The sequence below is a fragment of the Eretmochelys imbricata genome, chromosome 23, assembly GCF_965152235.1.
Source record: "Eretmochelys imbricata isolate rEreImb1 chromosome 23, rEreImb1.hap1, whole genome shotgun sequence".
In the NCBI taxonomy this organism is placed as follows: domain Eukaryota; kingdom Metazoa; phylum Chordata; order Testudines; family Cheloniidae; genus Eretmochelys; species Eretmochelys imbricata.
In genome coordinates this window covers 2,503,541-2,527,262 of record NC_135594.1, presented here as the reverse complement: position 1 = coordinate 2,527,262, position 23,722 = coordinate 2,503,541, and the positions used below count along the sequence as shown (strand labels likewise).

Below are 23,722 nucleotides of genomic sequence, written 5' to 3'. Positions count from 1 at the left end.
GGGGCGGGGGGGGGGGCGCTGTTCTTCCGCCGCAGGTGGGATCCGGCGGCTGGTTCTTGCACCTCTCCAGAGCCGGGGGTGGGGTGGGGATCGAGTCACTCCCGTCCGTTCTACCGCCCCCCAAATCGCCCCGCCAGGCCCAGCCGAGCAGCTGCTGCCGCTCGAGTCCCTGTGTCCGGCCGGCCAACGCCCCAACCCGTCCCCAGACCCGAGGAGAAGAGCACGAGGCTGAACAAAACAAGTTAAACGAAAACGCCATGGGGGTGGGGGGGGGCTGTTGTGGCACTCCCCTCCCCCGTCTCCCCCTTCTCCTAAACCTCCCTGCCCTCCGATCCCCCCAAACCTCGCCAGCCCTAGGGGTCACACTCGCTTCCACGCACCCCCTGTACGCTGAGAGGGATGTGCCAGATCCGATGTTCATGGGGATTGTTCATGGGGGGGGCGGTGACATCAATCGGGTGCTAAAAATTAGGGGCGGGCTTGTCCCCCCCCATATAATGGCTGCACCCATGACAGACTGGGGAGGGGGACGGCTCCTGGTTCCACACAGACCCCACAAAAACAAAAGAGGACACTCAAAGATCTGGGTGCTGGGATGGAGCAGGACCCCCCCATTTCCCCCCAGGAGGTGTCTCTGGGCAAAGGGGACGGTGGGGGGGGGCAGCGTCCCCCCCGTCCCGTCCCCCCCCGACGCCGGCTCAGAAGCCCCGGATGTGGCAATAGGCCTCGAGGCTGGAGAAGAGGATGTAGAGGAACCAGAGGCCCAGGAAGAGGCCGGCGGTGAGGAGTTTGGCCGGCCGGGGGCCCCCCAGCTCGCCCCCGATGCCGGGCCGACGGCGGTACAGGAGCACGCTGATGCAGACGAAGGCGAAGATGGTGAAGAGGGTGACGGAGAAGGCCAGCGTGCCCGTCTGCACCTTGAAGTCCTGGCCCTGGGCGGCCCAGTAGATGGCGGCCACCGACCAGGCCACACCCAGCCCCAGGAACACGTTCACCGCGTTGCTGCCGGTCACGTTGCCGATGGAGGCGTCGGCGCACTGGTCCTGCAGGGCGGCCACCTTGCTGGCAAAGGTGTCTGCCGGGGGGGAGACATGGGGCATCAGCTCGCGGCCACGGAGCCGCCCATGCGGCCCCCTGGCTGGGGACTGGCCGGTGGGGCTGGCACCTTAGACCCCCAGCATCCCTGCTAGCCCAGCCCTGCCCCCCACCCAGCTCCGCTGGTGCCCCTCACTCCCGACCTACAGCCCCTGGTAGCCCAGCCCTAGGGCCCCCAGCCCTGCCGGTGCCCCTCACTCCCGACCCGCAGCCCCTGCCAGCCCAGCCCTAGGGCCCCCGGCCCTGCCGATGCCCCTCACTCCCGACCCGCAGCCCCTGCCAGCCCAGCCCTAGGGCCCCCGGCCCTGCCGATGCCCCTCACTCCCGACCCGCAGCCCCTGCTAGCCCAGCCCTAGGGCCCCCAGCCCTGCCGGTGCCCCTCACTCCCGACCCGCAGCCCCTGCCAGCCCAGCCCTAGGGCCCCCGGCCCTGCCGATGCCCCTCACTCCCGACCCGCAGCCCCTGCTAGCCCAGCCCTAGGGCCCCCGGCCCTGCCGATGCCCCTCACTCCCGACCCGCAGCCCCTGCTAGCCCAGCCCTAGGGCCCCCGGCCCTGCCGATGCCCCTCACTCCTGACCCGCAGCCCCTGCTAGCCCAGCCCTGGGGGCCCCCCCAGCTCTGCCAGTGCTCCAACTCTTGTAAAATGTCCCATCACATCTTTAATGATCTTGGGTGGTGAAGTCTTGGCTGAAAAAGCCACTGTCCCCTAGCGTCGCCCTGGGGCATTGGGGTCAGCCCTGCCTGCCAGGGATCGGAGCCACTCCGGAGCCCCCAACCCGCTCCCTGCCGCCCAGAGCCCCCTCGCGCCGCACTGCCCGGGGAGAGCGCCCCCTACTGAGCCCCCAACCCGCTCCCTGCAGCCCAGAGCCCCCTCGCGCCCCACTGCCCGGGGAGAGCGCCCCCTACTGAGCCCCCAACCCGCTCCCTGCCGCCCAGAGCCCCCTCGCGCCGCACTGCCCGGGGAGAGCGCCCCCTACTGAGCCCCCAACCCGCTCCCTGCCGCCCAGAGCCCCCTCGCGCCGCACTGCCCGGGGAGAGCGCCCCCTGCTGAGCCCCCAACCCGCTCCCTGCCGCCCAGAGCCCCCTCGCGCCGCACTGCCCGGGGAGAGCGCCCCCTACTGAGCCCCCAACCCGCTCCCTGCCGCCCAGAGCCCCCTCGCGCCCCACTGCCTGGGGAGAGCGCCCCCTACTGAGCCCCCAACCCGCTCCCTGCTGCCCAGAGCCCCCTCGCGCCGCACTGCCTGGGGAGAGCGCCCCCTACTGAGCCCCCAACCCGCTCCCTGCCGCCCAGAGCCCCCTCGCGCCCCACTGCCTGGGGAGAGCGCCCCCTACTGAGCCCCCAACCCGCTCCCTGCTGCCCAGAGCCCCCTCGCACCGCACTGCCCGGGGAGAGCGCCCCCTACTGAGCCCCCAACCCGCTCCCTGCCGCCCAGAGCCCCCTCGCGCTGCACTGCCCGGGGAGAGCGCCCCCTACTGAGCCCCCAACCCGCTCCCTGCCGCCCAGAGCCCCCTTGCGCCGCACTGCCTGGGGAGAGCGCCCCCTACTGAGCCCCCAACCCGCTCCCTGCCGCCCAGAGCCCCCTTGCGCCGCACTGCCTGGGGAGAGCGCCCCCTACTGAGCCCCCAACCCGCTCCCTGCCGCCCAGAGCCCCCTCGCGCCGCACTGCCTGGGGACAGCGCCCCCTACTGAGCCCCCAACCCGCTCCCTGCCGCCCAGAGCCCCCTCGCGCCGCACTGCCTGGGGAGAGCGCCCCCCACTGAGCCCCCAACCCGCTCCCTGCCGCCCAGAGCCCCCTCGCGCCCCACTGCCCGGGGAGAGCGCCCCCTACTGAGCCCCCAACCCGCTCCCTGCCGCCCAGAGCCCCCTCACGCCGCACTGCCCGGGGAGAGCGCCCCCTACTGAGCCCCCAACCCGCTCCCTGCAGCCCAGAGCCCCCTCATGCCGCACTCTATGGGCAAAGCACCCCCACAACCCCTGGCTTTCGCCTGGCACTGCCCAGCCCCAGCCCTGTGTAGCTTGCGGGCCGTGCCAGGCTGCATACCCGGGATGGAGGTGCCCAAGGCCACGAAGACCACAGCGTTGACGGAGTCCTTGAGGCCCACAGTGCAGCCGAAGTGGGAGGCCAGGTCGCCGATGAGGGCGGTGAGGAGCCCGATCACCAGGATGGAGATGCTGAAGCAGGCCCAGCCGTTCCAGTACTCGGTGGGCGGCACGCAGGCGAAGAGCACCTTCCAGAACACCGTCAGGAAGTGCATGACGTAGTCGAAGCAGGACGGGAGCTTCTCCTCCCGCCCGTCCTCCTCCTCTTCCTCGTCACCTGGCGGGGAACGGCAGCATGTCAGCCAGCGTGCCGGCCCCCAGTGCTGAAATGCAACCACTGCTGGGGTGGGGCAGGGGGCTGTTTATACAGGGATCCCTTGCCTGGCACTGAGATGCAGCCACTTCAGGGTCGGGGCGCGGGGGGCTGGTTACACAGAGACCCCTCAGCTGATGCTGGATGGAGCCACCTCTGGTGTGGGGCATGTGGGCTAGTTATACAGGGATCCCTCACCCGGTGCCGAGATGCAGCCACCTCTGGGGTGGAGCACGCGGGCTGGTTAAGCCCAGGCCAGCCCTGGCACCCACCTGCGCTCACGGTGATGGCGTCCAGGAACTGCTCCCTCCAGGAGTGGGTGCCAATGACAAGGGCCAGGTTGGTTTTCTTGATCAGCTTGTCCACGGTGTTCTGTCGGGGACGGGGCTCAGTCAGTTTCCAGGTACCAAATCAGGGGGGTGGGGGGAAGGGAGAGGGGTGGGACCAGCAAGGTCCACTCAGTGTGCCCCTCCACAAGATGAGTTTGCCAGATCTCAGCTCCAGTCCCAGCCTCAAGGGCGGAACGGGCCTTGGAGAGCCACCCCCCTGTCACCCCCGAGCAGTGGGTCCCTGCACTTGGGCACATTGGCAGGGGGGAGCCACACAAGCCCCGGATTCCCACTGTCGTTCCCCCCCCCCTCCCCGAATCATGTGGCCTCTCGGGGAGTGTGTTGGAGAAAGAAAGAAAGAAAGAAAGAAAGAAAGAAAGAAAGAAAGAAAGAGCGGCCACCCTGCTGTTCTCCCATAGTGTGTGTGTGGGGGGTCAGTTCTACCCCCTCCTGCCCTGCTCCCGGAGGACGATAGTCCCCCCAGTTTGCTGCTGCCCCCTGGGGGGGGTGGGAAGACCAATACACCCTATGTCTGCTCCCCGCCACCTCCTTGCTGGGTGCTGTCGATCAGGCGTGACAGACGCACGGTGCTGTACCGGGGGGATGGAGCAGCGTTGTGCCGGGAGCTTTGAGGCGGAGAGGCCTGGTCCCGTTTGGTGCGAGCCGGTTGAAACGAATGTCTCAGGAAGGAAGCACGGCCTAGTAGTTAGATCACTGGGGGGTCCGGATGCCCTTTCTCTGCTCTAATCACTAGCCCAGTGGTTCTCAACCGGGGGTACGCACACCACGACTGAGAGAGCTTCCAGGCGGTTCATCAACTCATCTGGAGACCCTCCATCCCCTCCCAGAGCTGGGGAGAGACCCCAGGAATCCTGACTCCCAGCCCGCAGCCTGCGGACCACGCTAGCCCGGCGGAGGAGCGCGGAGTCATTGCCTTAAAGTCATACGACTCCTCAATGATGACTTCCAGCCGGCAGTTCTCCCCCAGGATCGGCTTGCCCATCTCGGCGATCCTCCAGGCTTCCTCTTCCTCTGCCGAGAGCTTCTTGTCCCCGTCGACTGGACAGGACACAACCAGTGAGCCTCCCAGAAGCCGCCTCGGTTTCCCCATCTACCTCGCGCCTCAGGGACATCGCTGGCCCCCTCCCCACAGCATCTGAGTGCCCCACACACCTGTAACGTGTTTATCCTCCCCACACCCGGGGAGGCAGGGCAGCGCTGTTGTAATACAGATGGGGAAACTGAGGCCCAGAGAGGGACTTGCCAGGCCAGCACCCTGACCCCTACTCTGCCTTCCCTCCCTGGGAGCGACTCCCGTGAAGTGGACGGAGCCAGCACCGGTGTGAGCGGACCAGCCCCTGGTCTCGCCTGGGACGGGCTAGATGCGGAAGGTGATGCAGCCCATTGCCCGGGATGTCCCCTCCCGCGGGCAGGGCTCCGCCCCAAGGTCCCGATCCAAAGCCAACGGAAGCCAATATCCCCACTGCGCTTGGTCGGCTTTGGATCCGACAGCCCGACGGGGAAGCTGGGGACAGACTGGAGAGAAGGCACCGGTTTGTAACAGGGCAGGGAACCAGCCGCCAGAACAACTCACCCGGGGTGGCAGCGGGTTCTCCATCACGGGCATATGGACCCATCCATCCATCTCCATACGGACCCATCCATGCATCCATTCCTATATGGACCCATCCATCCATTCATCCCCATACGGACCCATCCATCCACCCATTCATCCCCATACAGACCCATGTATCTCTGCACCCATCCCCATACAGACCCATCCATCCATCCGTCCCCATACAGACCCATCTCTCTATCTATCCCTCCAGACGCTCCAGGAAGCCAAAAGCAGGGAGGTCGGCGCCACCAGCCAGCAGGGGGAAATCGGAGGCCCATGCAAGCAAGCGGCCAGCAGCACATGGAACAGAACCCAGGAGCCCTGGCTCCCAGCCCCCCACCCCCTACTCTAACCACGAGACCCCACTCCCCTCCCAGAGCTGGAATAGGACCCAAGAGTCCTGCTCCTAGACCTCCCCACACACACTCCGCTCCCAGGAAATAGAACCCAGGAGTCCTGGCTCCCAGTCTCTGCTCTGATCAGAACCCAGCACTTGCCCCCTAAAGGTATACATCACGGCTCTGAAAGTTTTGTTCCAATATTATTCCTACATCAAATCCTTTTAAAGGGCAGAGCAAACACCGCTTGAAAAGTTTCGAATATTTTATGCCTCTAATACTTGGCCGCAGCCTGTTTCTTGAGCTGCCCAGGGACCGCTCCATAAACATCTGCTTTCTAATTTATTTTTCATCTAACTTAGCATGTATATAAGCTGGTGCGTGTGTATTTCATACTTCTATGTGGAGGTTTACAGATGTGTGTGTGGTTACATGTGTGTGCATGAGTCCATGCGTGTGAGGGTGGACAGGCGTCTGACAGTTCTGGTATACGCATGCTTTGTGTTGGCACGTGTACATATGTTCGCATATATGGCCATCTGTGGTTATGTGTCATGGTCTGCATGTCTTGGCACGTATGTATAGTCATGTGTTATGTGCTGGGAGTAGCCACTGACCTTCATATGAGACAGCCTTAAGAAGCTATTCAGTAGGGACCCTAAAACAGTAGCGTCCACTCAGAACATGAGCAGATGTCCCTGATGAAAACGCAGACACACGCAAGGCATATGTGGGCAGAGAGGACGCTGTTTTATGAAGGTTTGTGCATGCAAGTGAAAGAGAGGCTGGAAGACCAGAGACACGGAGAGAGGAAAGGAAGCAGTGTTGGTAGGATGGCCCGGAGAAAAAGCTGAGAGAGGATTTTTGGGCAATGTGCTGCCTGGAAAGGGGCTTGGAACTGCGAGCAAAGTGGCTGTCTCCTGTTATTTGATTCCCTCCTGTGTTTCAAGGGAATGGGAGTCTATATGCTCCTTGTAATTAAACAGGACTGCATCAAAGAAATACCTGCCTCTTGCCTCCATTTCTCCTCTTCCCAGAAATCACCCCCCAGAGCCCCAAGTTTTGGTTACCGAACTGGGTCAAAGAAATGTGTGTTTTGCAGGTGTGTTCTGCCTACGTCTGTATGTGGGTTACTGTCAGCATGCAGAGCAGTGCAGGGGTGCGTGGGTGCGTGGGTGAGTGCACACCCACACCAGTGCTGTACTGCAGGGAAAACCCATCCTGACGGTTTCCAGGAAGGAAATTAACATCCAGCCATGTGTGCCATTCACCACGGGAGATAACGACAATCTGCTTCCCTCTCTAATTACAATCAGCTTGGTGTGATGTGTCCCCTCTCAGTAGCCATCTAAGGGTGATGTTGCCAAGGACACTTCAGGGGGCTGGCACCCTCCCCTGGTTGGCTGGCACCCTGCCCCGCTGGGCTGCCAGCTCTTCCTTTCCTGTTTCGGGTTTGGTGCAATTTCAAAAGAATTCAGGCCGCCACTGAACCTGGCCGAACAGTGGGTTTTCCTCTGGTGACTCATCTCCCAGCGCCTGGAACGACCTTTCTAACCCAGAAAGCTGGGGTTGGAGACCAAGTTTAAGTGACCCAATCAATGGTCCCAGATCCCCAGCTGGGGTGAACTGGCTTTTTTGAAAGCTGCTCTCAGGCTTTGTGACACATGAGGGGAGCCTGTCTTTCCACCTCCGCCTGCCTAATGCCACGTTTCCTGCTCTGTTATCGTCCCGTTTCCATGACAGCGACATCTTCCCTGTATATCGTCTGCTGTCCTCCTCTTTGCCATCTTCCGCCAGGTGGCATCCACACAAGGGCGTGTGTAGAGACGCGGTTTTTTGACATCTGTCCAACATGCCCAAACCACTTCAGTCTTCTTCCTGGAATCACTGGCTCTCATCAGCACCGGTTATTTTACGCCAGTTCTTTGCAAGCGTCACGGAGGGACTGCCTTAAGCTGCCCGCCGGGGGTTTCTGGCATTTGCCAAGTTTCAGAAGCAGGTAACCACGTGGGGTTCACAACAGCACTGCGTGACTTTCCACAAGAACCTCAGAACTGCCCTACTGGGTCCGATCGGGGGCCGTTCTTCCAAGTGCCCAGTCTCCGACGGTGGCCCGTACCAGAGCTACACACTTCTCCACGACACACACACACACATCACCACAATCCACACACCCAGACCCACAACACACACACACATCACCACAATCCTCACACTCCCACGCTCCCTCCCACTCACACACGCTCTCTCTCACACACACTCCTTCAATTGCTCTCAGTCACAGCCTGCCTCCCGTCCCCAGCCCTGGTTTCCCTGCCTGCAAAGCTCTCTGCACTATGCAAGCAAGCTCTCCTGGGCAGCCCTCTCCCAGCCCGGCACCCGTCCACACCAGGGTGCGTTACTGCAGAGACCCACGGTCACTGGGTTTGAGCTGATGGACTCTCCCCTTTCCTTTGCTACCAAGCCCAGCCCAGCAACACTGACATCACCAGCTGCTCCCTGCAGGATGGAGTATTTTATCTGCCCGGGGGTGCCGGCCGGCGGGCAGCTAAACACACAGCCCGGGGGTGCCCCCTGTTAGCAACCGCAGGACGAGGCCCGAGCAGGGCTGGAACGTTTTTAGGGTGAATAGGGAATTGTCCATCCAAACTTTCCTCCCTGACGGAAAACTGGCAAATTGTCCGAAAGAAAGCCCAGGAAATCGCCTGTTTTTTTCCAATCCGATAATCAAATGCTTTAAAATGGAACATTTTCAGCTGAACATGGGATATTTTGCAGTTTGGGGCCCACTTTTTTTGGTGTGTGTGTGGGGGGGAATGTTGGTCACTTTTGGTCAAAACGTTTGCTGTTTGGGGCTCAAGAGGTTTGGGGTTTGGGGGCTGAAAACGATTGGGGGGTTTTGATGACCAATCAACGTTTTCTGCTGAAAACGGCCCCCGGCTGCTGTCAGAGGTGAGACAACGGGCCGGGGGGGCTCCTATGTTCCAACAGGCTGGATAGGGCGGTACCCACCTCTCCTCCACCTGGGTACATCTGCACTGCAGAGTGAGCCTCCCCAGGGCTTAGCTGACGTGCATGCCGACTCACGCTTACCATGCCCGCCTGCAAGGGTCTGCAACTGCACATGCCCACACCCGGGTAGCCACGTCCACACTGGCACTGCCATGACCTGGGTTTGGTGCTAGGATTCGGGGGGCGGGGGCATATCCCAGGGTTCTGAGGGCCTGGAGCTGCTCTGGGAATTGCTTTGCAGTGTATTATGGGAGAACTTTTCTGTCCTCCCCAGACCCCTTTACTGAAGTGTTCTTGGCCCACGCTACACGTAGCTGGCTTCCGACTGCGCACAGACCTCACTTCTGTCTGTGCCAGCTGGTGCCAAGCCATGGAGAACATGCGGTAAGCCTCACAACACATGGTAAGCCATAGGGAACACATGTGAAGTTATGGAGAACAGGTGATAAGCCATGGAGAACATGCGGTAAGCCTCAAAACACATGGTAAGCCATGGGGAACACATGTTAAGTTATGGAGACAGGTGATAAGCCGTGGAGAACATGCAGTAAGTCTCACAACACATGTAAGCTATGGGGAACACATGTGAAGTTATGGAGAACAGGTGATAAGCCATGGAGAACATGCGGTAAGCCTCACAACACATGGTAAGCCATGGGGAACACATGTTAAGTTATGGAGAACAGGTGATAAGCCGTGGAGAACATGCGGTAAGCCTCACAACACATGGTAAGCTATGGGGAACACATGTGAAGTTATGGAGAACAGGTGATAAGCCATGGAGAACATGCTGTAAGCCTCACAACACATGGTAAGCTATGGGGAACACATGTGAAGTTATGTAGAACAGGTGATAAGCCATGGAGGACATGTGGTGAGCCTGGAAACATGTGTTAAGCCATGGAGGACACATATGAAAGCTGAATTATAGACATTCCCACCCCAACTTGTTTCTACAAGGCCTGAATATACAGGTAATTAACCAGTGGGAAAACGTATCCAGGGGCGTGGTGGACTCTCCATCACTGGCCATTTTGAAATCAAGATTGAAAGTTTCTTAAAAAGGGTCTGCTCTAGTCCAAACAGCAACTAATTCGGGGAAGGTCTCTGGCCTGCCTTAGAGAGGAGATCGGACTAGAAGTCAAAACACCCTTCACAAATTCAAGAATTGGTCAGAAATCAACAAGAGGAAATTCAATAAGGACAAGTGCAAAGTCCTTCACTTAGGGGGGAAAAATCAAATACAGAACCACAAAATGGGGAAGGATTGGCTGGGGGGGTCGTACGGCTGAGCAGGAGAGTGGGAGTCAGAGTGCATCACAAATTGAATATAGTCAACAATGCAATGCAGTTGTGAAAAAGGCGCGTGTCGTTCTGATGTGTGTGAACAGGAGTAGTCATATGTGAGACCCGGGAGGCAACTGTCCCGCTCTGCTCGGCGCTGGGGAGGCCTCAGACGAGCCCTGGCCCCCGCCCCCCATGCATGGGGCTGTCCTGTGCCCTGACCCTCCTGCCCCCTGCGCATGAGGCTGACCTGAGTCACTGGCCCGAGCCAGCCGGCTCCCTCTGGGGGGCTAGTGTCACTCACCGCCCTGCACTTTCCTCTGCGCTAGGGGTGCCCGCCCCACGGTTTTGTGCAAGTGGGCGTTTGTCCCATTGGCTCTTGCCAACTAAATGCCCACTTTTGCCAAAAGGTAAGTCAGGATGGCCAGGACAGGGCTTAAAAAGGGGACTGGCTTGGCCCAAACAGGGCGTCTGGTCACCCTTGTGGATGCCGGGTGCCATTCTGGGGACCGCAATTTAAGAGAGAGATGGGGGCAAATTGGAGAGAGCCCAGAGGAGAGGGACAAAAATGAGAAAAGCTTTAGAAAGCCTGGTCACGGGAGGGTTTGAAGAACAAGTTGGACAGATCTGTCAGAGACAGTCTAGATTGGCTTGGTCCTGTCTCAGTCCAGGGGGCTGGATTTAATGACCAGTCAAGGTCCCTTCCCACCCGACATCTCTATGAGTCTATGGTCAGAATGATCCCGTCAGGCCTGGGAATCTATGACGCTACTCATCTCTTTGTTACATATTTCCCTTCCCAAGCTGCTGTACGTGGAACTGTAACAGAAAGCGCGAGCATGGACTCGCAGGCCTCTCCGGCACTTCCCACTCCCTGGGAAACGGCATGAGTTCTGCTCTTCCGATGGGCGGCCGACAAGGCTTGGGAGTCCCATGCTCCTGGCCCCCTGGAGACACCCGCACTGGGGCGGGCTGGGGGACAGATGGGGGGGAGGGCAGAATGGAGGAGAGGACAAGATGAGGAGAAAGGGTCTTACCTTGAGTTAGCAAGAGAGCTGCAGAGAGAGAGAGAGAGGGAGAAAGAACATCTGATGAGCCCGACCAGCAGATCAGAGAAACGCAGAGGGGAACCAGAGGGAAGATCCTGGCTGAAGGCAGGAAGCCGGGCTCAGAAGTGGGGTGAGTGGGGCAACCGCCCATAAGCTGGGCTTTTCCCAGCTGGGTTCCTGCCCGCAAGGAACCAGGCTGAGACCTGGCAAACTTGTTTCACTGAACGGGCAGCGGGTTGTAATACGAGTTAGTCACAACTGGCACAGTAACCAGAGATGCATCCCCGTCCACTGCACTTCTGATCTTTCCTGTCCCATTAACAGGAAGGTTTCTCTAGCCCTGTCCTCTCTCCTATGCTGGGGCTGGAGAAGCTGGATCCGATAAACTGGATTCATAATGCACACACATCAGAATCCATGGGCAAAGCCTCCGGCCAGGCGGGATGCGAGCGAGGGTTGTTCTCCAAGCAGAATTTCTCACGTTGCTCCTTAAAGAAATCTGACACATTTGACGTCTCCCGCTGTGCCCCACAGCCCGGCTCAGCCTGCCCTGCACGATGTCCTGAAATCATCATCACCGCCACCCACAACTGGCAGCAGGACCCAGGAGTCCTGACTCACACTCGCCCCGATCTAACCACTAGGCTCCCCTCCCCTCCCAAGAGCCAGGAATACACAGAACTCAGGAGTCCCGACTCCCGGCCCCGACTCCCACCCTGTTCTACCCACTAGACCCCACTCCCCTCTCAAAGCCTGGGAGAGAACCCAGGAGTCCTGGCTTCCCCTCCACTCCCCCCACCCCATGCCATTACCATGAGATCTCACTCTTCTCACAGAGCCAGGGATATAACCCAGTAGTCCTGGCTCCCAGTCCCCCTGCTCTAACCACTTGACACCACTCCCCCCTCCCCCAAGAGCTTTGGATAGAACCCAGGAGTCCTGGTTCCCAGTCCTGCATTCTAAGCAATAGACCCCACTCCCCTCCCTACACCAAAACTGGAACCCAGGAGTCCTGACTGCGATGGCCCCCACAATGGGACATGCCCCTCTCTTCGCACAGGGACAGGGAGCTGGTGGCAAACTGACCCACCCCGGCTTTAGACCAGGAACACGTCAGGTGGGCGGAGAAGCAGGGATCCCCCAACTCCAGTGTGGCGATGGAAGCAGGTACCCCCCCTTACCCGAGATGCCCCTTTTCAGCCAGCGCGGCTGCCCCAGCTCGATGAAGAAGTTGTCCTTCTTCTCATACTCCTCATCGTCCACAATCTTCACCTGCAGGCTTTTCCTGGAGAATGTGAAAGCAGTGTCAGCAAAACAGGAATCCTGGGCAGCAGGCAGGGGAGAGACAGGCGGGGAGGGAATTGCCGCCTCTCCGGGGCCACCGGAGCCCAGTGGGCTAGTTTGCTTCATTATATTTACTGCTACCGTAGCCCAGTGGGCTGGCTTGCCATTATTACATTGACTGCTTTGCATTATATTCAGCAGTAATGCAAGAAACCAACTGGCCTGTATCCCGTCAGATATTAGCTTCAGCGAGTTAGCATAAGGCTGGAGGCCTATGAACTCTGCACAGAGAAATGGCCCAATGGGAAAACCCCAAATATTTGAAAGCTGAAAATAGAGTTTAAGGAGAAGTTCTGATCACCGGTAAATAATTCAACCACAGAAGAGTCCTGGCAACGAACTGACGTACGTAATAGGTACGTGAGATACATTTAAGGCTCGCCTGCTTGCTTGCCTATATATATATATATATATTGCTCTTATAAGTTTCTTATTTTCTTATAGGTTTATTTGTTTGATTATAACAGGGTTATATTAGGGTATATTTTGGCTGTAACACAAGGGATCTGCGGGCCACATTCTGTATGATCCAAATACGGCTGCAACCTTTCACACAGAGGATGCGTTAAAGCAGGTTGGCAGAGGGGCTTTCCTACGTTCAGACCCTTTCAGCTTCTCAGGTGCCCCACAACTTGGAACTTGGAAAGAAGCGAAAGAACCAGTCAGGACAGAAATAGCCAACGTGATACCTAGCCACAGAAGGGCCGTGGTAATGAATGGACATGTGTGATAGTAAGTTGAGATCATTGACATACCAGCCTATCGGAAAAAGACAGCCCAATGTTCGTGAGGTGAGGAAATACAAATAAGGGAAAGGGGGAAACTCCCCTACTGAATATGCATCGAACATAGCGGTGTCCGCGTAACGTGGCATCCCAGCCCAGGGGCGGTAGGAGAGAGAGCTGCCGTCCTTGGGAGCCGCCAGGGTGATGGGCACTGGTGAGGATGAGGAAGGTGATGGCAATGGCTGACATTTCAGGCTGTTCTAGAGGAGATGGGGTGAGGAGCTGGAAGTGCAGACGGACGTTGTGTCCTATCTCAATCGGCCTTACTGCGTTGGGGGGTCGCAACTGTGCTGTATGTCTTAACACACGACATTTGTTATGATAAAAGAGTTCCCATCGTGGGAGCGGTGCACCTGTGCACGTGGGGGTTCCCAACGAGAGAATAATTTAAATAACACCGGGCCTGATCTTGGGACAAGAACCTGCCAACCCCCAAGGTGATAGTGGGGATTCTTAAGTCATCAATATAACGAACACAGAATCTAAGCTCAGGTTACACCACGCCGTCTTGGTTGCTACTGGCCTGGGCTTTGCTCAGTGCTGCTCAGGATTGGCCCAGACTAAGGACTGGGTCGAGGGTGAGATACTTCAGTGGAGCAAGAGGGTTATTGTTAGTTAATCAAACTGTGGGTCAGGCCCCAAAGTCAGTCTCTACCCTATTTTAATGGGTCACCAGGGCCGGCGTTAGACTTGCTGGGGCCCGGGACTGAAGCCAGTTCCTGACCCCCACCACCGGGAGATGAAGGCGATGCCTGAGGAACCGCTGCACAGACCCTGGCCGAGATCAGGGCCCCGTCGCACCAGGCGCTGCCCAGACCCTGACCGAGATCAGGGCCCCGTCGCACCGGGCGCTGCCCAGACCCTGACTGAGATCAGGGCCCCGTCGCACTGGGCGCTGCCCAGACCCCAGCCAAGATTGGGGCCCTGTCGCGCCGGGCACTGCCCAGACCCCAACCAAGATCAGAGCTCCATTGTGCCAGGCACTGCCCAGACCCCGGCCGAGATCAGAGCCCCATCGTGCCTAGCACTTGTGATCTTTCTTGAGATATTTGCTGTCTCTTCCTTCCTTCACAGCGCCCCACTCCCTTTGTTCCCGGGACGAGCCTGTGAACGGTTTGCCAGAGCGGTACTTTAATATTCCACAGGCCCAAGATCTCGTTCGGGAAGCATCTCACTGCGGGAGGCAAACAAACATCTGGGCTAGCAGTTAGCTCCTCGCGATCCTGTGCACCAAACCCTGCCCGATGGGATGTGCGATATGCAGGTGCACGCCTGGCTGGGTCAGAGGATGGGATTATACATCGGAGGTTTTGGAGGCTGGCCAGCGAGGGGAAGTGTGCTCAGCCTGTGTGCTGATGCACCGGCAGGAGCGGGGATCCCCAGCCCATCTCCCCCCACCTTCAGCGCGCCCAGGTCGGCACGGGAGAGATCCGCAGCCCAAATCCACAAGGGGGCTGGGACGCTGCAACGCTGAGCATTGCAATGCCGGGCTCCGAGGGGCCGAGCCCCCCAGTAGAATCCACAAAGCCGGCGCTGGGCACGCGGGATCTCCAGACAGCAAATGGGACAGGGGCGGGAGACAGACCCCTAGGAGCCTGATCCAGAAAAGCCGCCCCGCTTGGCGGGGAGCCACCCAAGCTAGCCAATAGCAGATGCCGAGGGGAGGGGTTTGTCCTACGCCCCACCCCCTGTGGGGAGTTCAGGACCATGCTACTGTCCTGGGGAGGGGGGCAGTTGTGCACCACCGCCACCTACTGCGTGGAATCAGAACTTCTCAGCCGCGTGTCAGGCCCCTATGCCGCCAGGGCGATTCTCCTTTAGCTCAAGGCCCGGGGTCTGCTGGAGCAGGAAGGCCGGGAGTTCGGCCTTCTACTCCCCTCTTGAAAGCCACAAGAGCGAGCTCGGCCGAGGGATTCCCCAGGGCGCATTGGGGCTGGGGTGGTACCAGTCTCCCAAAGCACTGAACATTGCTTGCCCAGTATGGTTCCCGAGCAACCAGAAGCAGGAGTGGCCATGGAAACGGCTAGCGTCTCCCCCCACCCCCACCTCAGTCTGGTGCAAAGAGGGTACCTTAGTGGCTATGGGTCTGAGGGTCTGGGCACCCCTTCCCCATGCACGCTCCTCTCCTTTGTGCTCGGTGAGCTACACAACAGGGGGTGTTGCAATGAATCAGCCCCTGATCTTGGGGGATGCTGCGCTGGGGGCCCTCCTTGGATGAGCACTGTCAGCTGCCTCATCTGGTGTCACTCACCTTCCGCCCCGCCCGGGAAGCCAGTCTGATTAAGGGAAGGCTCATCTGCAGGCAGAACAATCTCCAGGCAAACTGGAGGAAGGAGATAATTTCCCGATGAATAATTTAATCTGCGGCTCTGAGATGAGAGTTTTCGGTTTATGTTTTTTCCACCCCAGAAGCCAAAGGGGGTGGGGGAGACTCTCCCTTTGCAAACCTCTTTCTTGGCCTTCTCAGAACTCTGTAAGCTCAGCGAGGCAACCCGGGGGGCAATCAGCTGCGGGGATTGGTGCTAAGCGGGGCAGGGGGGAGGCGGGCGCTCTTCCTGGGAGAAAGGGAAGGAGAAAGACACTAAATAAAGGAGAGAAGAAAATAGACCTTTCAACCCTCTGGGTTCCTCTGCGATAGCGGATTCTGATCCCCACCCCTCAAGCCTCTGCAACTGGCTCTCTATCACACTCAGACCCCTCCACGCGACTCTGGGTGGGAATGAGCCCCTGACAATCTCCCCCCACCTATGCAGAGGGCCTCTGGTGTGAGGACTCTGCTCCTGGCATAGGGGGCGGAACAGGGGCATGGCCAGCGCACACTGAACTGTGGCTATTCTCATGCCCATGTGGGGGAATGGAGCATGTGCTAGAGCAGCCTTGGGGCTGCTCTAATTTACACTGAGGGAGAGGGTGAGGCAGGGTGCTGCAAAACCACAGAATACTGTCAGAGCAACGGAGGCTTTAAGCTCCCACCCACCCTGTCTCTGCCCCAAGCACAGGAGCAGAGAATCAGGTCCTCTATTGCTATATTGTCGCTGTCATCCATTCTTTAAAGCAAGACCCCTTGCAGCTCCCCCTCCACACATGTATCCCTGTTGAACCAACCTCTGTGCTCCCGGAAGCACCATATCCCTGGCACCGCACTGGGGCATTGGGAGGGGAGAGCGACCTCTGGTGAGCCCCTACCCCCTGCAGCCCAGCACCCCTAGAACCAACAGCAATGGGAGTTGTGCCCCAGGACACAAAGACAACTCGGTGGCTTTCCTCCCTGCTTCAGGGCTAAGGTGCAAGAGCCATGACAGCCTCATTGTTAAGGCACTGGGCATGGACTCAGGAGATCTAGGTTCAGTTCTCACCTGTGCGATCTTGCACAAGTTGCTTCATGCCTCGGTTTCCTCATCTGTAAAATGGGAAGAATGACCTTCCTATTTAGACTGGAAGCTCTGCAGGACAGGGACTGGTTCTCAGTCTGTCTGTGCAGTGCCTGGCACAATGTGGGCCCTGATCTCAATCGGGGTCTGTGCAGCGCCCGGCACAACGGAGCCCTGATCCCATTTGGGTTTGTCTACGTGAGCAAATTGACCAGAATGGCTATTTTGCAATATCTCCCCACTCGGACTCCCTATTCAGACACAAAACAGAGTAATGAATCTGGAAGAAAATCACTTTTATTCCTGCAGAGAATGTCCATGTGGAGGGGTTATTCCCGAAGAGGTAGATTATCCTGGAATAGCCACACTAGTCCTTTCCCCGACTCCGTCAAGCCTCTAGTGACTGGATCTAGCTAGGGCAGCAAACTACAGATGTTCTGCAGTTCAGGAGAGCACTCCTTTCCTCCTGCATCCACTCTAACTCCCTGTTCATCCCAGCCTCTCTCATAGCCATCCATTCCCCCCAGATCCCTCTCCCATCCTATAACCCTCCCTTCCGCCCCCTCCCCCACAACCCCTCTGACTCATTTTCAGGTCTATGTTCTCTCTGCGGCTCGACAGAGTAGCTGCTTTTCGCGGTAATTATTCATTGCATCCCACCCACTGTTTGTTATTAAAAAAAAATAAATCGGGAACATCTTCATAGTCCTGAGTCATGAAAAACTGCCTCTTCTCCCAAGTGCACATCATTGAAGCAGCAAAGCGCCAAGGATTAGAGGCTGTGTGGTCTAGTAGGAAGGCCAATGGGCTCGGGGGTCAGGACTCCTGGGTTTGATCCCTAATCCGTGACTTTCCCCACTCTGTGCCTCAGTTTCCCCAGCTTTGGACTAGTTAGACCATGAGCTCAGAGCACCAATCTACCCTTGGCCAGTGTCCCATCTCCAGCCTTCCTGGAAAGGCTTAAAAATAAAACAGAATACACTGGGAACATTTTCTTTCCTTCCTGACCCCGGCCGGAGACTGGCCGCAGCCCTGAAGCATGAGATTTTGGGAACATAAAACATGGAGTGGAAGGGACGCCCATGTGCCGATTTCGCACCTGAGAACGCTCCAACTCATTCCAACAGTGGCAGAAGCTTGCAGCTCCGGCAGCCTGGATCTCAGCACTCCAGCTGCATCCCTTCGGGAGCGAGAACCCCTTCCCACTCCTTCCCCGCATGATGCCTTTGTGTGTTTGGATGTGGATCCATGAAGCCACTGGAGAGGGAGAGCGCCGATATTTCTCTCCGGCTGCACACCCACGCTGCCGCAGCAGGCTTCACCGCCCAGGCATCATAAACTCAAGCGGGGAGGCAAAAATAATCCAGTTTCCCACACGTAACATTTAAAGAGGCGCCCGAGGAAGCAACCTGGGGGTGCTAGAGGAAAGAGCTAGGCCCAGGCTGGGGTGAACCTCATGGGGATTCTCTATGGAGCCTGCTGGGCTCTAGACAGACCCCGGGGTTCTCTCTAGCTCCTAGATGGCACCACATGGGGGGCTGGGGCTGCATGGGGCGGGGCTCGAGTCATCTCTGCCCCCAGGGGCCCTGGGGGGGGCAGAGAACAGCCAGAGCGCAGTGCACCCCAGCCATGCCGCCGATGCACCCTCTAGGCAGGGATTGTGAGCCGGTTGGGTGCAGGGCCCCTTGAGCAGCTCCACACTGGCCTGGGAGGCCCCCTGCAGGGGGCAGGGGCAGGATTCTCAGGGTCTGTTTCCATTCACCGTAAGACCCCGTTTCGCTATGGGGACATGACAGAGAGCCGGGCTCAGTGTGGGGCTTTGAGGGCAGAGGGGCCCCTGCCGAGGGGTCTGGTTCGCCACTGGGCCCTGGCCTCCCTGCGATGCTCAGGATGCAGCCGGCCAGCAGCGACTCCGCCCCGGGCTTGATTCCCCAGCAAAAGAGCTGCCACGTTTGGCTTGGCTCTCGTGACGGGCCCCTGGGGGCCGCTGCTGGGTTCCCACAGGTGCCAGGCCCAGCCACACGCACCCCAGAGCACAGGGAGCATCCCTCGAGAGCTCCCAGCCGATTGAAACACGGCTCCCATTGTGGGGCTCAAGTCTGAAAAGCCCTGTAACAACTCCCCTGCTCCCGTTCAGCCTTTGTGTTCGCCAAAGCCATTTCAGTGGCAAACCACTGGATCACCCTGGCTCTCTTAAAACCCCTTAGTGGCAAGCGGCCAGCGTTGCCAGTCCATGTGATTTCACCGCGAGTCTTGTAGCGGTTGGTGTCCGGAGTTTCCACAAGGATCTCAGATTTTTTCTTTTTTAAGAAGTTTCCAGCCTTCTGGGTTGTGGGGAAAAGCTGGAAAAATATCAGCCCGCAGACTCAGCAACGAGAAAGCCAAGAAAAAGAACCCTGGGTGCATTCTGCTTTTAAAAAATAATCTCATGACTTTTAAGCCAGTCTCACGATTTCGGGGGCCAGACTCATGATGCCGTGACTCCAAACGCTAAGGCAGCTCATGAGCTTGTAAATTACCTCCCTTTGCCAGGGGCCAGCTTGCATGTTGGCTGCTACCCCATCCGTGACTTTTCGTCTCACTTAATTATCTCATTTCCTCCTCTCTGGCTTCCCCTCTCCCCCCGATTTGTTAGGTCACTGAAATCTGACAGAACGCTCATCAGCTCTGTCTGGAGACAGGTCCAGCCACTGAGGAGTTTGCCGTTTATTAGGTGGATTACAGCAGTCCTGAAAGGACCAAGCAGAGGATCAGGGCCCTATTGCGCCAGGCGTTGCATATACACAGTGCGAGACAGTCCCTGGTCTCAAGAGAAAGCAGACAAAGCAAGGAGTATTACCCCATTGCACAGATGGGAAAACTGAGGCTGTGAGAGATGCAGTATTTTGCTTGTATCAGCGGCAGAGTAAGAACTGAATTCAGGTCCCCATCTAGTGCTTTAACCACCATGCTCTGGGCCTGGGCTTTGGAACAACGATCGCTGCAGTTGGCTCTAGAGACTCCATCCCCGCGTTTACCCTGAGGACATGGCAGGACTTAGGGGGCTGGCCACTGAAGAGACACAACAGACACTGAGCCAGATCCTCCACAGCTGTCAATTGGTGTAACCCCTTCGACTCCAAAAGAGCGACACCGATTGGCACCGGCTGGAGATCCGGCCCCATTCATTGCCACCAACGGAGCTGCACCGATTCCCAGTGTTCGGCTCAGGATTGACCCCTCTGAGCTCACTGTTCTCGAGTCTCCAGCTGACGTACTGCTTGACTCCAATCTGTCCGGCGCCGCTCGATCTTCCGGACGCTTTCCCAGCAGGTCCTCAGGGGCTGGCGTACTCACTCTTGCCAGGACCGTCAGACCCTTCGTCTGATGCTAACGCAGCTCCCGCGCTTGGCTCTTAGAGGGGAGACAGAGTGTTCCCAGCTCCCACTCCCCAGAGATGCGCCTGGCCCCCTTCCCTGTCTGTCTCACCCCTGACGTTACCCAAAGACGTCCTTCTCTGCCTCTCCCTGCATGCAGGCTGCTCAGAAAGGGCTTTTCCTTCTCTTCTCTTCCTCCCGCTCTTCCCAGTTCATCCAGTCCAACCCCCATTATTATTAGTAATAGGTGTATTACCATTCTGTCTAGTGGCCCCATTGTGCTGGGCGCTGCCCAGACCCCGACCGAGATCAGGGCCCCGTCACACTGGGCGCTGCCCAGACCCCAGCCAAGATCAGGGCCCCGTCGTGCCAGGAGCTGCCCAGACCCCGGCCGAGATCAGGACCCCATTGTGCCAGGCGCTGCCCAGACCCCAACTGAGCGACAGTCCCTGCTGTGAAGAGCTCACAGTGTAAACAGACAAGACCAGGCAAAAGGTAGGAGGCGAAACAGAGGGGAAGTGACTTAACCAAGGTCACCCAGGAAGTTGGAGCCAGGAAAAGAACCCAGATCTCTTGACTAGTCCCCACTACCCACCTACCCCAGAGCACACTGCAGGCCTGATCCCGCGAGGTGACGAGCATCTTCATCAGCTGGGCACGTGTGTTTGTGTGAGCTGTACCCCTGCCCCCTACAGGATGTAATCAGAATTGCTCTAATGTGTGTCACAAGCCCTATACTGCTCGCGGGGGTTTCTCCTTGCGCTTAAGGAGCTGGGGGCTCTTGGAGCAGGTGGATCTAAGTTGTGATGCTGCTCTGAAGTTCCACCGGGCATTGTCAGCCCCTGGGTGCCTCACTCACTGCCTTTGCATTCCCCCGTCCCTTACAGATTTGGCCTCTCCGGAGCAGGAGCCGCCCAGCTCTGCTCCAACTGAGGGAAATCCAGGTGCCTGTAAACTGGAGTCTTTCCCCATCAGCAGGGAAGGATCGCCATGGCAACCCGCATCTCTCCTCGCTGACATTAAGCCCAGAGGAATCAATTACTGAAGCCGATCAGGGGAGTGGGACGGGGGGGGGGCCCATCAATTGAGGCTGTGGGGGGAGGGGAGAGGAGAAGAGAGAGGAGCGTGCTGGGGGTAGGGAGTGCTAGAACTGAAACCTGAAGGGGTGTGGAGAGACAGACAGACAGACAGATGGGCCACAGGTGAATGATTCATCTGTCCAACCCGCATCCCTGAGGCTAGGTGCTGGGGGAAGGAGGTGCTGGTGTCCTCCACCCCACCGTGCTCTTCTTCTGAATCCCTGCCCTCAGCGTCTCACCCCATGTGACTTTGCAGCCAGGCCAGCTGGAGCTTCCAAGTGTCCCCACTTTCAGCATAAGCCAGCGCCGCTGCTAGGCCCCTTGCCGGGCAGCAGGACCAAGGCAGGGGCATTGGACCAAATGGGCTTTTAATAAAGTGGGACCTGTCAGGGGCGTAGCCACTTAGCACCCCAGGCCTGCCCAGATCTGAGCAGGGGTGTGTCGTGTTGCTACAGTGGCCCGGAGCGCCACGCGGGCACCTGCAAGCTCTGCGCCCGCCCTTCAGAAAGCTACTCCCTGGCGGCTCTGCCGGGCCACGCGGGTGCCCAGCTCGGCAGGTGAAGCCCTGGGCCTGGGGCCCTAGGGCCAGGGAGAGGGTGCGGCGTCGGGGGAGACGCTGAGCTAGCAAGCGCTCGGGGGCAGCTCGTTGCCCGGCGGCACTCTCCGCACGGCTCGTCCCCTGCAGCGGCGAGGCCGGTCTCTCTGCAGCGCTCCCAGGAGAGGATGCACTGAGCGGGGGCGACACGGGGCAGAGTCCAGGGCAAGCTGCACGCGCAGGCGGGCCCCTGTTTGTGCCCCCCGTGGCACAGCCAGAGCCGACCCCGCACGGCCGGCAGGAGACGCAAGCCCCCAGCTGAAGGGCAGCAGCCCAGACCCCGCAACGAGGCCACGGCTCCCTGTCTTCCCCTGCAGCCAAGTCAGGGTGCAGCCCAGGGGATCAGCGCTCCCCGCCCCGGCCAGGCTGCACGGCACGGTCCATCCGTGCCCGTGCACCCAAAAGACAGCCCCCACCCAAATTTCCACTCCTAGCTATGCCACTGGGGTCTGCGCCCCACCTCTTTCGGAAAGACCCACCTGGCTCCACCCTCGTTGGAAGGCGGGGCTACATAGCTCCGCCCCCTTTGGGGAGGAGTCATACAACTCCACCCTCTAAGTGTCCTAGTCTCCAACCTCTTTGGGGGTGGAGTCATGTAACCCTACCCCCCCTTTGCGGAATGCGTTGTATGACCCCACCCCTTTGGGGGTGGGGCTAGGTGACTCCCCCCCTTTATGGGAGGAGGAGTTTAACCCCGCCCTCTTCATGGGCAAGGGCTATATCGCTCCTCCCCTTTGTGGAGGAAAGTCCTAGAGAGCCCCACCTCTTTTGTGGGTGTGGCTATGTAACTCCACCCCCTGTACAGGCAGGATTTAGTCCACCCTCTTTAGGGAAGGTCTGTAGTTTGGGTTGGTTATTACCTGATCCTGGGCTGGCCCCGCTGCTGGGTGGCTGCTGTGCCAGTCGTCCATACCATAGCACTGACCAGCTTCTGATCCGCCTGGAGGGGTGAGACCTACCCATTCCCCGCCTCAGTCCCCTGCCTTTGAAAGGCCTGTAGATTTCTGCCCAGCAAGCGTCATCTTCGCCCACTTCTCCCCCGGCTAAATCTCCACAGAGCAGCAACAGGCATCGCCTCCAAGGGCCGCCGCGCCCACCGGGATTCCTTCCTCGGCTCGCCAGCCTGGGAAGGGGGGTCCCGGGGCAGGGCCTGCCAAAAAAACCCCTTTGCAAACTCATCAAGGAGAAGCGCCGAAGCTGCTCCTGATTGGATCCAACCGTCCAGCTATGAGATTTGGGTGTGCAGGGCCCTCAGCTTTCACAGCCTGCAGCCGCTACGGGAGCGCTGGGCTTGCATCCCGTGTGCGCTCCAGTGGGAAGACGCTCAGGGAGAAGTGAGAGAGAAATGCACGATGGAGTGACAGAGAGAGATGAAAGGAGGAGAGAGATCTAGACAGAGAAAAAGGAGAGGGAGGCACTCACAGCAAAAGGAAGCGGCAGGTTCCACGGCAGCTAGGATCAGATGTCCCATTTTATAGGGACAGTCCCGATATTTGGGGCTTTGTCTCATATAGGCCCCTATTACCCCCCACCCCCATCCTGGTTTTTCACACTTGCTGTCTGGTCACCCTACTAGCAGCTGAGTCGCTCACAATCAGGGCACCCCCAAGCCATTTGGCTTTAACTACTGTGGGATAGGCAAAGTGAAACCGCTCCCCTGGTGTGGCTGGAGTTATACCTGGATAAATGAGCTTGTACCAATGTAGCAAAGGGCACTGGCAAAAAGCTTTCATAGAGCAGGCTTAATGGATGCATTGATCCTCGCAAGCCTGCCTGCGAGCTAGGGAAGCATTCTCCCCATTGAACAGGTGGGGAAACTGAGGCACGGAAACACTGATGTCTGTTCTTCATGCAGGCTTTGTCCAGTATCACTGTGTCAGGCTAGGGGTGTGATTTTTGTTTGCCGATACTGTTACACTGGTGGATGCCCTCACGGTATAGCTTATTCCCCTTCCTCCACAGGGAGGCAGTCTGGCCCAGTGGATAGAGGACTGGATAGAAAAGTGGGTTTTATTCCCAGCCCCATCCCGAGCTTCGACAAATCACTTCCTCTCTCGGGGTGTGTCTACACAGCACACTCAGCCTGGGCTCTGAGTCAGGTCTGAGCCCAAGC

The 23,722-nt window shown here is 58.6% G+C and overlaps 1 protein-coding gene across 9 annotated transcripts in view; it reads right to left on the bottom strand.

Moving 5' to 3' along the window:
• Positions 1-698: 698 nt before the first annotated feature.
• Positions 699-23,722, bottom strand: part of SLC8A2 (solute carrier family 8 member A2) — a 54,713-nt gene continuing 31,689 nt past the window's right edge. Inside the window, exons 2-7 of one of the 9 annotated variants that reach the window (XM_077840279.1) lie at positions 12,261-12,364; positions 11,068-11,085; positions 4,713-4,837; positions 3,722-3,821; positions 3,138-3,413; positions 699-1,075 (exon numbers count right to left, since the gene is read on the bottom strand). In XM_077840279.1, the coding sequence (XP_077696405.1) occupies positions 699-1,075; positions 3,138-3,413; positions 3,722-3,821; positions 4,713-4,837; positions 11,068-11,085; positions 12,261-12,364 (1,000 nt within the window). Of the gene's footprint in view, positions 1,076-3,137; positions 3,414-3,721; positions 3,822-4,712; positions 4,890-6,739; positions 6,762-10,479; positions 10,511-11,067; positions 11,103-12,082; positions 12,092-12,224; positions 12,365-23,722 lie in introns of all 9 variants that reach the window. The other 8 variants (XM_077840281.1, XM_077840280.1, XM_077840288.1 and 5 more) reach the window with 8 other exon arrangements.